This window comes from Orbicella franksi, chromosome 7, assembly GCF_964199315.1.
Source record: "Orbicella franksi chromosome 7, jaOrbFran1.1, whole genome shotgun sequence".
Taxonomy (NCBI): Eukaryota; Metazoa; Cnidaria; class Anthozoa; order Scleractinia; family Merulinidae; genus Orbicella; species Orbicella franksi.
In genome coordinates this window covers 11,684,161-11,697,144 of record NC_138151.1, presented here as the reverse complement: position 1 = coordinate 11,697,144, position 12,984 = coordinate 11,684,161, and the positions used below count along the sequence as shown (strand labels likewise).

General features: G+C 38.0%; 1 protein-coding gene across 2 annotated transcripts; it reads left to right on the top strand.

Annotated features, from left to right (window-relative positions):
* Positions 1–761: 761 nt before the first annotated feature.
* LOC145493848 (uncharacterized) lies at positions 762–12,435 on the top strand. Of its 2 annotated transcripts, XM_081473325.1 has the most exons (9): positions 767–1,241; positions 1,924–2,037; positions 3,514–3,672; positions 4,191–4,318; positions 5,467–5,566; positions 7,128–7,228; positions 9,414–9,574; positions 10,206–10,346; positions 11,486–12,435. In XM_081473325.1, exons 1-9 carry the CDS (start codon positions 1,134–1,136, stop codon positions 11,596–11,598), a joined length of 1,125 nt encoding a protein of 374 aa, XP_081329451.1. In that variant the 5' UTR covers positions 767–1,133; the 3' UTR covers positions 11,599–12,435. The 2 variants fall into 2 exon arrangements, with proteins under 2 accessions (XP_081329452.1, XP_081329451.1); XM_081473326.1 differs by having other exon boundaries at positions 762–1,241; positions 10,169–11,566.
* Positions 12,436–12,984: the final 549 nt, after the last annotated feature.

Below are 12,984 nucleotides of genomic sequence, written 5' to 3'. Positions count from 1 at the left end.
TGAGTACAAGCTGTTGTAAGAAGGCAGAAACAGCTGTCTGCATCTGCTGTAGGCTGTCGGGGAATTTTTCTGCATGGTGTTTGGAGAGCTGAAGATTACGACTGACGGCAGGAGTATGGGACCTAATACGACTACCAGTTTATGTTTTACTTCATACACCTTTTCTAGTACTGGCGGCTATTTAAAAGAAAAAATTACTCATTGAAGGCTTTTTTTCTTTTTCTTTTTACCGAATAAGCTTTTTAACATAGTCATACACTTTTGTTTTCCAGTAAGTCAATTTCTCGAATGGTTTTCTAAACAACATTTTGTCAAAATTACTTTTTCTGCGTGAAGCTTGTGAGATCTTGTGAAAAAGGGGCATTGAAATTAAGGGTTTGGTTGCTAGGGGATATCATGTGCGATTACAGTTGTATCATTTTATCCAGGAGCAACAGCAATAAACTTACTGGTCTTACTCTTCGTTGCTCGTGAGCCCACAGGTTTCCCAAGATCAAACTACGTGGTGTATGCGACAACCTATGTATATAGAAAATTGTATGGGAAAATCACCGATCGTAAATGGAATTGTGTAAATAACTATCTCATTTGAAATAAAGTTTTGCTACCTCAATTGTGTCGCGTGCCTGTCTCTTGTACCGATTTTAAACCATTCTGACGCCGTTCAGTGGAGTTATTCGAAACCGTTGTCTCTCCTTCTAGAAACAACGCTTTCGAATAACTTCACTAAACGGCGTCAGCACAAGAGACACAAGAGACAAATACGCGACACATTTGAGGTAGGAAAACATTATTTCAAATGAGATAGTTATTTACACAATTTTTTTTACGATCGGTGATTTTCCCATATAATTAGCTATATACCCAAGCTGTCGCATACATCACGTATTTTGAGCTTGGGGAGCCTGTGGTACGCCGCTCATTCTTCCCCGCAGAATTTTCATGTTGTCTTACATATAAGTTACTTTGCATAGGAAAACCGCTGACCTTGTCAATGGCGTCTGCCAAGGCCAAAAGAAAGAAAGGAAGACAGAAAGGAACTCACAACGAACTCATCATCCGGCGTCCTTCTGCAAAATATGAAAAAATCATGAAGAACAAGCTTCAGTTGGTACTGGATAATTTCTCAGAAAATGAATAGGAAGGTTTTTCGAGGCATAAACATGCTCACACAACTCCACCAATACGAGCCTCCAAAATGGGCTTCTTCGCTCAAAAATATTCCACAGCACTTTGTGAAGGTTAGGTATTAAAATGCTCTTGGTATAGTGTTAGAAGTGAGCTTGGTATTGATTGGTGTTGTTTGTCATTGACTATCAATTTCATCGATTGGACATCCTGTGGTAGAAAGGTGGGTAAGTGAGTTGGTCTTCCCCACTGTATTAGCCATATTGTATAGCACTGAGATTTTCCATGTGGGATGTGACAAGGAGTGGTCATGATTCACAGGTGTTAATCAGGGCATATGTACTTAATCCCTCTGTTTCCTTCCCTTCCCTGACATTCTATGCAGGGGTTGAACCCAGGCAGGAGAAGAGAGTCCAAGATAACTACATGCACATGTTCAGAATGCTGGCATGCATTTCTCTCCTGAAAATAAAGCAATCTTGTCTCTTGAGCTGACACATTTTGGGTCAGTGATGACCAAATGAGTGACACTCCGGAGAGGAACCCAAGAATTTTGGTTCCTGTTTTACTGTGCACATCTTCTCAAGTTCAATGATGGTCTGAACAAGCTTAGAGAGTAACTGCTGTGACTAATGCTGGCGCCTCAATTTATCGGTGTTTCATCTCACTTTAGTCAAGCATTCTGCCTTTTTTAATGCTTAATGAAACTCTAAAAAAAACTGTAATCTACATGTAACAACAGCTCTAACTGACGATAGCTATTTTGATCTAACTCTAGGTATTGCTGTTTTGTAGCTTGCACAGCGCAACACTCCAATCCATCCATGGAACATTCCAAATCTTCCAAAGGAGTTTTCATTGTTTATCAAAAGGGACGACTTGACAGGGAGCACTCTGTCTGGAAATAAGGTACAAAGTTTACTCAGGATTTTTTTTTTAGTTCCTTGTCAAGATTGCATGTCAATGTGAAATACATTAATCAATTCCAGTAGTGGTCATTTTTTGACAGCACCCTTAACATCCCACACCTAGGTGCATTGTGTTAAAGTTTAAATAGGTGTAAATAGCCAAGTGAGAAACTGTCGTTAACTTGTGGATATGGGAAGGACCACTGATTTCCTTTTCCCAGTCATATACTGAAAGTTTGCCCCGGATTTTTGATGTTTTGAAAATCACAGGCTAGTGACACATTCATATTTATTTTACATACATTAAATGAAACCCAAATTTATTCCTAAAGAAAAAGAACTAAGTACCAGTAAAGAACTGAGTGTATATTTTTTTTATCCTCTTTACTGCACGACTGTGATTAATTTATTACTAACAACATTAGCTCAGATGACATATATGTTATTTGCCGGCATAGGGTTGGTTTGCACAGTGAAAAACTGTGACCAAGGTCTTGAAAATGGAAGCCTGAGGTCACAGTTTCTCATGATACAAACTGACCCTAAGCCGGCAAATACCATGTGTATATATTTTTTTTCCTGTAGTAAATTTGTTTTACAGATTACAAATGGGTTTGTTTATGCAACTTTGTTCATTGAATCAGATTCTGCACTGTCTACCAATGATTTGTAAAAAATCTCCGCAATGAGTGAGTTACTCAGATACTAGACAAAGAAAGATGTTGTAGAGAACAGATATTTTTCAAACTACTTTATGTTAGTTGCATTTATTTTACCAGTTCAGTTCTCCAAAATTGTTTTTCTGGTGTGAAATTTCATGCGAAGTTTGAAGTTTTACTAGAAAAACAATTTTTGTAAGTCATTGCTTTTAAAATCACTTGAAATCAGACCTTTCTACCCTAAATTGAATAGCAGAAAGGGAGGAAATTTGTCAAGTGTATTCCACAGAATCTAAATACAGCAACGATCAGACAGGTAAACTTGGCTGAAACTGACGCAGGTTTTATGGTGAGAGAAATACAGGATTACGTGCCATTACAGCGCCAAGCTACAAACAACCAAGCAAACTCTCACAACTTCAAAACACTCACTGACAATTGAATTTACTTACAGTGACTTTCCTTGGCATTTTGAAGTGAACAGAGATATTAAAACTAAAATGGACAAATCGTCTATGGAGGTGTAAACAAAGGAAAAGATTGACGATTACTGCTAACTTTTAGGAGTGAAATTTAGGAGCCGTAATCGTTACAGCGGGCAAAAAATCCGGCCTGTGGGCTGTATTGCAAAAAGCTGGACTGATCACAAGCTTGTGATTAGCCAATCAAATTCAAGGATTTAGGATTCCGGCCCACTTAGATGCTTGAGAAAAAAGTAAACTACAATATCCTTTAATTCCTTCATGAAGGAAATAATTTTTATTCAGATCTCTTGTTAAATTAAATACCAACTACCAGTAATTCTTAACTTGGTTTAGGTCCGCAAGTTGGAGTTTCTATTGGCTGATGCTGTAGACAAGAAGTGTGACACAATTTTGACATGTGGTGGGATTCAGTCCAATCATTGTAGGAGCACTGCAGTTGCTGCCAGACAACTTGGATTGAATTGTTACTTGTTCCTACGCAATCGCCAACAGGCATGTCTGAAATAAACTTCTAACTGCAAACAAAGCCTGTATTTCGCAGTCAGGTAGCTTTGATATTGATTAATTAATTCGATAGCCGTGGCCATATTTGTGATGATTCCTTGTTTACCCCAGCCCCGAATTCAATGTTGTGCAATTTGTGCTGTGGTCTGCATGGTTAGAAAAAGCAATTGTTTGAGGAAAAGAGGGAAAATTTGTCTAAAATATTCAAAAGCATAATTATACAGTGTACATGTATATATCTCAGAACTTTGTTGCCTGTTGTAGATCTCATAGGTCTCTTGATGTGCAGGTAAAAAGGCAAGAAATTTTGAGTACTGCCTTTGCCATTTAAGAAGAATTTGGATTGCAAAGTTCTGTACTTTGCTACAAAAACCTGAAAGAACAAGTACAGTTGCTTTAATTTTTGGGACAGTCAATGACCTCCAGCAGAATGAAGTCCATGCGACAGAGTTAATTGGAATTGACAATTTCTGAGCAAGGTTTTCCTGTTGTTCTTGTTCATGCAGATTACAGACATTGGATGTAAAGGGAATCTTCTTTTAAATAGAATGGTTGGAAGTCATGTTATTGTTGTTCCACCACTTCAGTATAAGTCAGGTCTCAAACAAATGATGGAAAAGCTGGCAGAAAAGTTGTAAGTAGCATGCGTACATGTATCTTGTTCCTATTTAGCACTCTTTTGTTTCTTTTAAGTAATAGTTAAGATCAGCAAGGGAGGGGTGGGGAGGAGGTTGTTACAGAGAGGTCTCAAAAAAAATTATTCTGGCATTCCTCTCAAGAGGAAGATTTTAAAAATGAATTTAATTAAATTGGATTTCACTGTCTGTTTTTATTGTTTTTTTTTTTGAACAGATATTTTAGTTTGTATCTTAAACAACTGGGCTGCTGTTAGTCAACTGGTATCTGGTGTTTTCTCCTTGTTTCTCCTTAGCTGCCCATCTTTTCCAACTTGCTAAGAACATAAATGTCTTAATTGACAAGCTATTCGGTATTCTAAGAAGGTTGAGAAAAGTTAACAGCAAAGAGAATGAGGAACAATGTCTGTGACCCTAGTTTATGGTTAAATTACAAATTTGAAATTTATTAAGTCACTACTAATTATTAATAATACTTTACAATATCTACTGTAAAATTCTTTGTTTGTAAGTAGCTACTTAACAATATAAACATGCATATTACTATCATGCCAGATTTAAATCCAGTCATGAAGCCCATGAAACTGCAAGATGCATTAGTTTTTGGATTCAGTCTCATTTAAAAAATAATTGTTGAAAGAGAAATGAAGAATTACTATTATTTATTTCCTTTTCGGGTGTTAAGTATAAGTAGTGTAGTAGTGTGTAATAGTGTAGTATAAAATGTGGATGTAAAGTAGAGTCAAGTAGTATGTAAAGTAATTAAGTAACTTACTAAGTAGTGTAGTAGTGTATGGTAGTGTAATATACAATGTAGGCGTAGAGTCAAGTAGTATGTAATGTAAGTAAGTACTTTACAGTATGTGTGTAAAAGGTCCTTTTTTTAAAATGTAATGAAATGAATGTAATATAATTATAAAAATTGAAAATTAAAAAAAAAAATGAAGAATTATTCATGAAGTTTCGAACAGCAAAATTCACACTTTGCTCTTAGGAAGAAGGCTTGACCACATTTGCACCTCGTAGGCATTATAACTTAATTAGTATATAAAGCTAAGGTTTTTCACGCATGAAATGCTAAATCCACCCCTGCTTTTCCTACTGATTGTTTTGTATGTTTTTTTATGAACTTTTTTCTTTCTTTCAGAAAACAACAGGGTTTCTCTGCCTATCTAATTGAGGTAGGGGGTTCTTCATACATGGGAATGTTTGGTTACCTAACAGCATTTGAAGAAATGATGAACCAGGTGAAACAAGTAGTGTAAACTACATAGAAAAGCTGTTTTCCACATTGATAGTTTTAGGAGTAAATTTAGTTATAAGTGTTTCTCTGACGAAAAGTTTCTGGATACATGTATGACCTGTAATTAATAATGAAAGAATTTCTGTTGACTATACGGTACAACTTCATATGTACACATAAGGGGTTTTGCGTGGGGTTTTAACTAGGAGAGCTTTTACCTGAGAGGTAACTAAAAGGCTTTTAAGGTGGCTTACTACAGTTTTGATGGATTATAACAGCCCAACTTCTAACTCTTTTCAAAAATGTTCCAAGATGTTTTTCCTTTCTCTATTTACTGTTTGCTGAAGTCTTTTACCATTCTATGTGAAACTTGAACAATTCAGCATCAACAAATGGCCAAAATGAACTGTCGAGTACCTAAGGAGAGACTGGGCACTAGTACGTTAAATCACGTTTTTCTCAAAATCTACTTGTATGACCCCACCTCAAAATTTGAGTAATAAAAAATTGGCTCTCATTTAACATTCGTGCAGAGTAAAATAAAAATCTTTAGGACAGATTTTCTGTAAACTAAGAAAATGTGAGATCAAAAATAGCTCAAAATCTGTCCTACAGATTTTTTTTAAATTTTGGCTCCAAACTGGATTCACCCCTACAAATCAAATGTGAAAATTTTATCATGGGTTGTATGGTACTGTAGCTTTTTTAGCAATTCTCGATCAAAGACTAGCTTTTACAACCTTGGACGAGAATTAAATTGCGCATGCCCTTTATTTAAGCGCACACTCATGTGATGCCACTTATCTTGTGCGAGAAAGCAAGAGTAAATTAGAGCTCTTTAACCGGTTATTTATAGCACTTTTTGTCATATTTTTTGGCCCTAGGTTCAAACACATGTTTGAATGGAGTTTGAAACTATTGCTACATATACCAAAGTGATTAAACGCCTTTCAAGTGCTGAAGTGGTTTTCGTTTCTTCTTAGGGTTACTTGTGTCATTTTTACATGTGTGATCAATATTGCCTGCCATCATCTGGCAGGCAATGGTAGCGTGCGCTACTGACAGTGCCAAACTTGTTGCATGTACATGTACATGGCTATTGTTAGGAAGTCACAAATAGTTAAATGAATTTGTCCTAAAAACTTGTTTCTTGGCTATTTGTGTTTAAGCTATAGTGTTCTGTAAGGAAAATTGGTACCAGAAGGGGCAGGGGTGGGGGGATGGTTGTATCCATATTAGCATGTTAAGGTAGATACCAGAAAGCTTAGTTTATCTTGTTTTATTCTGACATTTGCACACCAATAAATGGTCTTCAAAGTTCTTATCTGCTCTACTGCTGCTCCACTGCAACAATGTATAACAATGAATTGTGTGTAAGATGAAGGCCTTCCGCCTGGGACCGTAAACCTGCACACCCAACGTACTATGCATTGAACTAAGAAAGGAAAAAAATATATAGAGTGCACGGTTGACCCTCTTGGAGCTACATGTGAAACAGTTTTCTCGTATTAACCTTGTTTGTGCAATAAAAGGGGAATTGAAAACATATTTTTTGCATGTTTCAGAACCTATTGGAGAATTTTGATGACATTGTGATAACAGTTGGCAGTGGGGGAAGTGCAGCAGGAGTTGCCATCGCTAACTACCTGACAGGATCAAAACTCAAGTGAGATTTTTACTTAAATTGTACACAGAAGACACAGGAGACATAGCCTGTTGCAGGCTCTCGGTAACTGGGCTCTCGGTAGTTGGGGACAAGCGAACAAAAGGGTGACTGAGAGAAAAAATGAAGGAGGACTAAGGCGAGGAAGGGAAGGGAGAGAGCCTGTAAGAATTTCTTTAACGACCCTCCTCCGCCCACCTGTGATTTAATGAAGTGTCGAAAATTAAAAATGTCAACTTTTTAATTAGCTGGAAACATTCTCCTATTGCCTGCATGTTTTCTGTTGGGTCTACATGACTCCTGCGGTTCGTGACATTTGTACATTTGCTGTTCTCTTTGTGGTCTCTCGACCTTTCTTTGCTTCACTCATGTTTATGAAGGGCACTTTATGTTCTGAAATTATTAGAAGGAATTTTAAGTAGAGTTGAGCCGTTAGACTGTGCTACAGCTAATTTTTAAAGGTCCTAGGTCTGCCCGCTGTTATCTGCATGTCGCTTCGCCGCGTTTGACACCTCTGTAATTTGTTCTGTGCTTAGCTTTAGCTTTATGTGTTTAGGTTCATTTCTATTGCAAGATATGCCACATTATTACATATATGTATTTGCTTTCAATGGACAAAATATGAAATTTTCTGAGAGCATGCTTGCATTCTATATTGTGACGGGTTCGTCTGTTTAATTAGAAGTATTTAGGTCATGGTGATTCTTGTCACGGATATCATATTTATTAGCTTTATTTGTCCTCATGTGGGTTTTCTTTGGAGACGCCATACCTTTACTTCGAGAAAGCTATGTGTTTGTCTAGAGACTTTCTTATGTTTCTTGCAGCTCTCTGATCGAGCTTATGTCTCTTGAGCTCAAAGTATAGGATTAGTCGTCCTTTGTTTGTTCTGGCACCACATGATTCAAAGGTAGCTGTTTACGTGAAAGTCTGGTGATTGTTTTGCGTACTGTATATGTCATTGTAAGTTATTGTTTGGCTTTGTTCACATTTCTGATTTCATCGCAGTCTTAGCCAGTCATGGACTCCGGGTGAAGAGCTGAAAAATGAAACTTCTTTCCCAAGAGGAACTTTTACAAGGCAAATTCTTGTTTCTCCCTTAGCACTTGAAAATTGGGAATATCTTGCAGACAGTCGTCCAAGACAGACCACGCTCACCATCTTTCTGATTGACAATAAAAGAGGGAACTGACAGAGTGTTTAAAGTACTGTCAAAATCAACCAATCAGAGGGTATAGTAGCTCCTGCTATACCAGATGAGGGTTGTTAAAGAAAGTCTTACAGGCTCTTCTATCGCTCCTCGCCTTAGTCCTCCCTGCTTTTTTCTCTCGCTCGTTTTCACCTCATCCCTAGCTAATGAGAGCCTGGAACAGGCTACAGGAGACATGAGACACTAGACACTGGACACTGGATGCCAGCATACTGGACACTGGACACCACAGACATTAGATATACGACATTAGCTAGGAAGCATTAGACATTTGCAACAAGCCACAAGACACCACATCCGGGACACTGGATGCTAGCTATATGTATATATATCTAGTTTATTAGATCTGTGTGAGGATGAAGACTAACTCTTGACTCTTGACTCTTGACTAACTCTACGAGGATAACGACTAACTCTTGACTGTTCCAGCTTTAATACAACAACGTTTCGGCTATTCAGCCTTCTTCAGCCTTCTTTCTAGTTTATTAGGTATAATGTATATTTACTAGATACTAGGCAATGGACACTTCACGTGCATAATGTTAGACACTAGACACTGGAAACTGGACACTACGTTCGGGTTCTAGAAAGTAGACCTAAGATGTTACACACTAGCCACTCAATCAATAGAAGATTTAGTATGATAGACACTAGACATCGGACCTAGGCAGTTGGGACATCAGGTATTAGACCCATGGCACTTGACATGAGGACTGGACACTAGATATCAGAAGCGTTACAACAGACATTGGTCACTAGACACTAGACATAAAAAATTAAACACCAGACACTGAGAACTAGACACTGGACACTACAGTTTGTGCATGTGTGTCAGAAACAGTTTACTACACAATGGTTGTAGAAACAGGACACTAGTCACTGGACACTAAGACAAAACACTTTATTCTTGATGGTCAACTTTGACATAAAACATAGCTATGAACCTGACAGGCTTTACTTTGTCTCTTGTGCATGTAGGTGTCATGCTGTAAATGTGTGTGATAATGCAGCATATTTTTATGACAAAATTAATGAGGACCTAAGGATGGGAGGATTAGACGTCCAAGCAGAAGATATAATTGATATTATTGAAGGATACAAGGGAAAAGGATATGCTATATCCTCTCAGGAAGAATTAGGTAAATGTCTGATTTTATTTTTAGATATTGTGACATTTTTGAAAATACACACAATGTACTCCATATGTACTCAAGATCTGAGTAGTCTCTCAACATAATTCGTTATAACAGCTCCTTCATTGTTGAGCATTACACATGTATATGTATTGGCTCCAGTGGTGATCAGCACCTGAACTACACAATGTACATGTATGCATTTATATGTCACTACACTTTTACATTCTAACTTTTCGTGGTTGTGAGACTTAGCCCCCTAAGCTCTTGGGCCAAAATTTATTACCTATCAGCTAGAAATTATTTTTTTTCTTGCATAATTTTGACCACTATTTCTTTGTGAAACATGGGTGTACATGTGTCAATTACAAAAAATTAATCATGGCCAAATGGTAGAAAATCCACCATACTGCAGTATGGTAAGATATTCACTGAGACATCCCAAACAAAGGACAGTCCTGCTTGTCACTGGTTGAGGTCACTGTTTTGGAGGTGTTGCATTCTGTTGCCATCCTGCAAGGGGATTCTGTACATTACTGTATGTTTCAGTATGCGAAAGGCCAATCTTGAAAATCTTTCAGTCGTTCTGCATTCTCTCAGCCACTAATTTTTTAATCCAATCAATTATGATGTGCAGAGAGCATTCTAGAGATCTCCAGTACTACAGGAATAATGGTGGACCCTGTGTACAACATTAAGGCAATTAGAGGGATGCTTCATGAGATGAAAAACAATCCTGGGAGATTTAAAGGACACAGAATACTCTACATTCACACCGGCAAGTAATAAGTGGAATAATGCTATTTTAAAGGAGAAGGTCACTCCAAAAAGCGTATATTTTTTGTGAACGCTAATAAAAACCTTGCACTAAGTTTTAGCCACTCACTGAAGTTTCAGCTTCTAAAGTGCAGGTTTTTCTTATGAAATTTGTTTCCAAAGAAGCCCAAAATTTGAACATTTTTGCCACCATTTTGAATAGTACTGAGCAGCCAGGCCGTGTTTTTGTGACGTCATTCTGTCCTAGATTTTGTCAAAATGGGTTCTGACAGGCGTTTTAACTACCTCTCTTGGTTGTGGCTGCTCTTGAGCCATATTATTTTGAGCCAAACATGCTTGAAACTCTAAAATGATACCATTGAAGATACTGAAGTGGATAATCATTTGAAAAAAAAATAGATTTTGCTGATGCCAAGTCAGTTGCAGGTTTTTCTCCTTCTCGCCAATTTCGAGTCAGACGGAATGACGTCACATAAAGACAGCCTGGCTGTCAAGAGAAAAATTTCTTTAGGATAGTGGGTACTTTAGAGGCTGAAACTTCGGTGCGGGAAAAGCTGAATAGTTACTTGCTATAGGTGAAGACAAAAAAAGTAAGCCTTTTGGAGTGACCTTCTACAAGGATCTGAAGTAATCAGGTGAATCAATGTATCGTTACAGCAGCATTGCATTTGGCTTTTAACATTCGTCTTTTCTTCCTTAAGTTTCATATTTAGTCCCTCAGAAACAATGACTGCATGCTATGCTGTATGTTCCTCATTGTATAAATGTTTTTGAAGTCTTCTTTTAAATTGTGTGTATTCTTGCAGTTTCTCTCTAATATATAAAACACAGGCCAACCGTGAATGTTACAGTGTGTCTAATTTTGCAAGAATCGAGCATCGAGAATGGAGTTGCACTTCAAGTAAATTGAGACTGAACTCAATACTCGATTCTTGGAAGTACTGAGTATCAAGTGTTGACTTACATTTGCCTGGTACTGAATCATGATACGTTTTTGACCTGAGATCCCCTAATCTGGAAGACTGCCTGGCCAGTAATGAAAATTGAAGTCTGCCAGATGTAGTTCTGTTGTTCTACTTCAAATTTCAACCTTTCAACTACAAGTTCATTTACTGTATTATGAATATTTTCCCTTTGTAGGAGGCGTGTTTGGTTTGTATGATGGAAGAATGGATCCATTGGTCAGAAGCTGTGTAATGGGAACAAATGAAGTTCATCACTGGGGAGACTTAAATGATCCTGTGCCATGCTGAATTTCAGAAGCGATCGATGTCTTAATTCTCTTGCTTACATCATTGTCATTGCCAAGTAGATCACGTAGCAAGAATACCGATTGTCATCACCTGGATGATACTGTCTTCATGTACAATACAGTCCAAGACATTTTCAGAAATAAATGTTATAGCAATTTGCATCACTAATAAGAATTTGATGATTTGTTTGTTTGATACAGTATTTTTTTTAATTGCGAACAAATGTCTGGGATGACCAATTAAAGGTCAGAATGTGCAGTTACAGAAAATATCCATACCCACCCCATGGAAGGTCATTTGAAATTGGTAGGGGGTGGGGGATTGCAAACATCAATATTTTTAAAGAAAAGTAAGAGGCTAAAGTGGAATGTCCACCAGGGTGGTAGTCTCCTTGGCAACCGTTTTTGGGATGTCACACATGCAGACATCCCAAAAGAACAACTGCGGAAGAGACTACCAGAGTGGGGACTAGCAGGAGGGGGTCAAGCAAGAATTCTCTGTGAGCAGGGTATGGACATTTGGCTATATTAATATGACAGAATAAACACTGACAACTATACATGGTCTTGTTGGAAGAACATTATCCTATAAAATAAACCACAGAAAACTGCCTTCACAGGGCTCATTTTGTCTTTCCTTGTTGGAGGTGGGATCAAGGAAGGGGTGGGGGGATTTGTTGTGGAGGTACTGTAAACAACATAATCAACAACTGTTTGTTTTATTTCAGATATCACATATATTTTCTCATCATATTTCCTAATCATGCATATTGCCAGTCTATGGTTTGTTTAGGTCGTGAGTGTGACATTTTTCACGAAACATGTCACGCTATAATTAAACAATTAAAGTTTGCTCGCCTGCCAATGGCAGCATCGGTCAGTCCCTCTTTTCAATGGGCTATGAACAGGCTCGAAGGTTCTTAGGTGCCCCGCCGTAGCCAGGGTGTATGAGCAGGCCGCGACTAACATACTGGAATAGAAAAGAGCTTATACCTAGCGGTATATAATCCTTGCGTCAGTCACGCTACCTATCGCGGGTTACCAGCGGGTAAATTTACGTCTGTAACGCAGGCTACAACCCGAAAGCCATTTTCACATGCAACTAAGGTCCTTTGACGCGAGTCCTCCTCAGTCCACTTGGTATGAATCAAGTCTGTTTGTAGGTGACGCCCAATCACGCCAGACAAGTGTTTTGTTGATTTGCAGTTTTGATCTCGTGATAATACAATTGTCTCATTGTATACCGTTTCGGGGTGGGTGCTTTTGATCTCGTGATGAATACGCAATCACAAATTTGTGCAGAAACACCCTCAGTTGAGTTCGGGGAGCGGGAGTCAGTGTTCTAGCAATGCTAAAAGGGATTCCTAGAGGTTCGTAACTCCTTAAG

What these genes read in the sequence shown, in the direction of transcription:
- LOC145493848 (XM_081473325.1), top strand. Translation starts at nt 1,134, where the DNA reads ATGAATAGGAAGGTTTTTCGAGGCATAAACATGCTCACACAACTCCAC. An exon ending in TTCCACAGCACTTTGTGAAG is followed by an intron (nt 1,242 to 1,923) that starts GTTAGGTATTAA and finishes GCTGTTTTGTAG; the next exon opens with CTTGCACAGCGCAACACTCC. An exon ending in TTGAAGAAATGATGAACCAG is followed by an intron (nt 5,567 to 7,127) that starts GTGAAACAAGTA and finishes TGCATGTTTCAG; the next exon opens with AACCTATTGGAGAATTTTGA.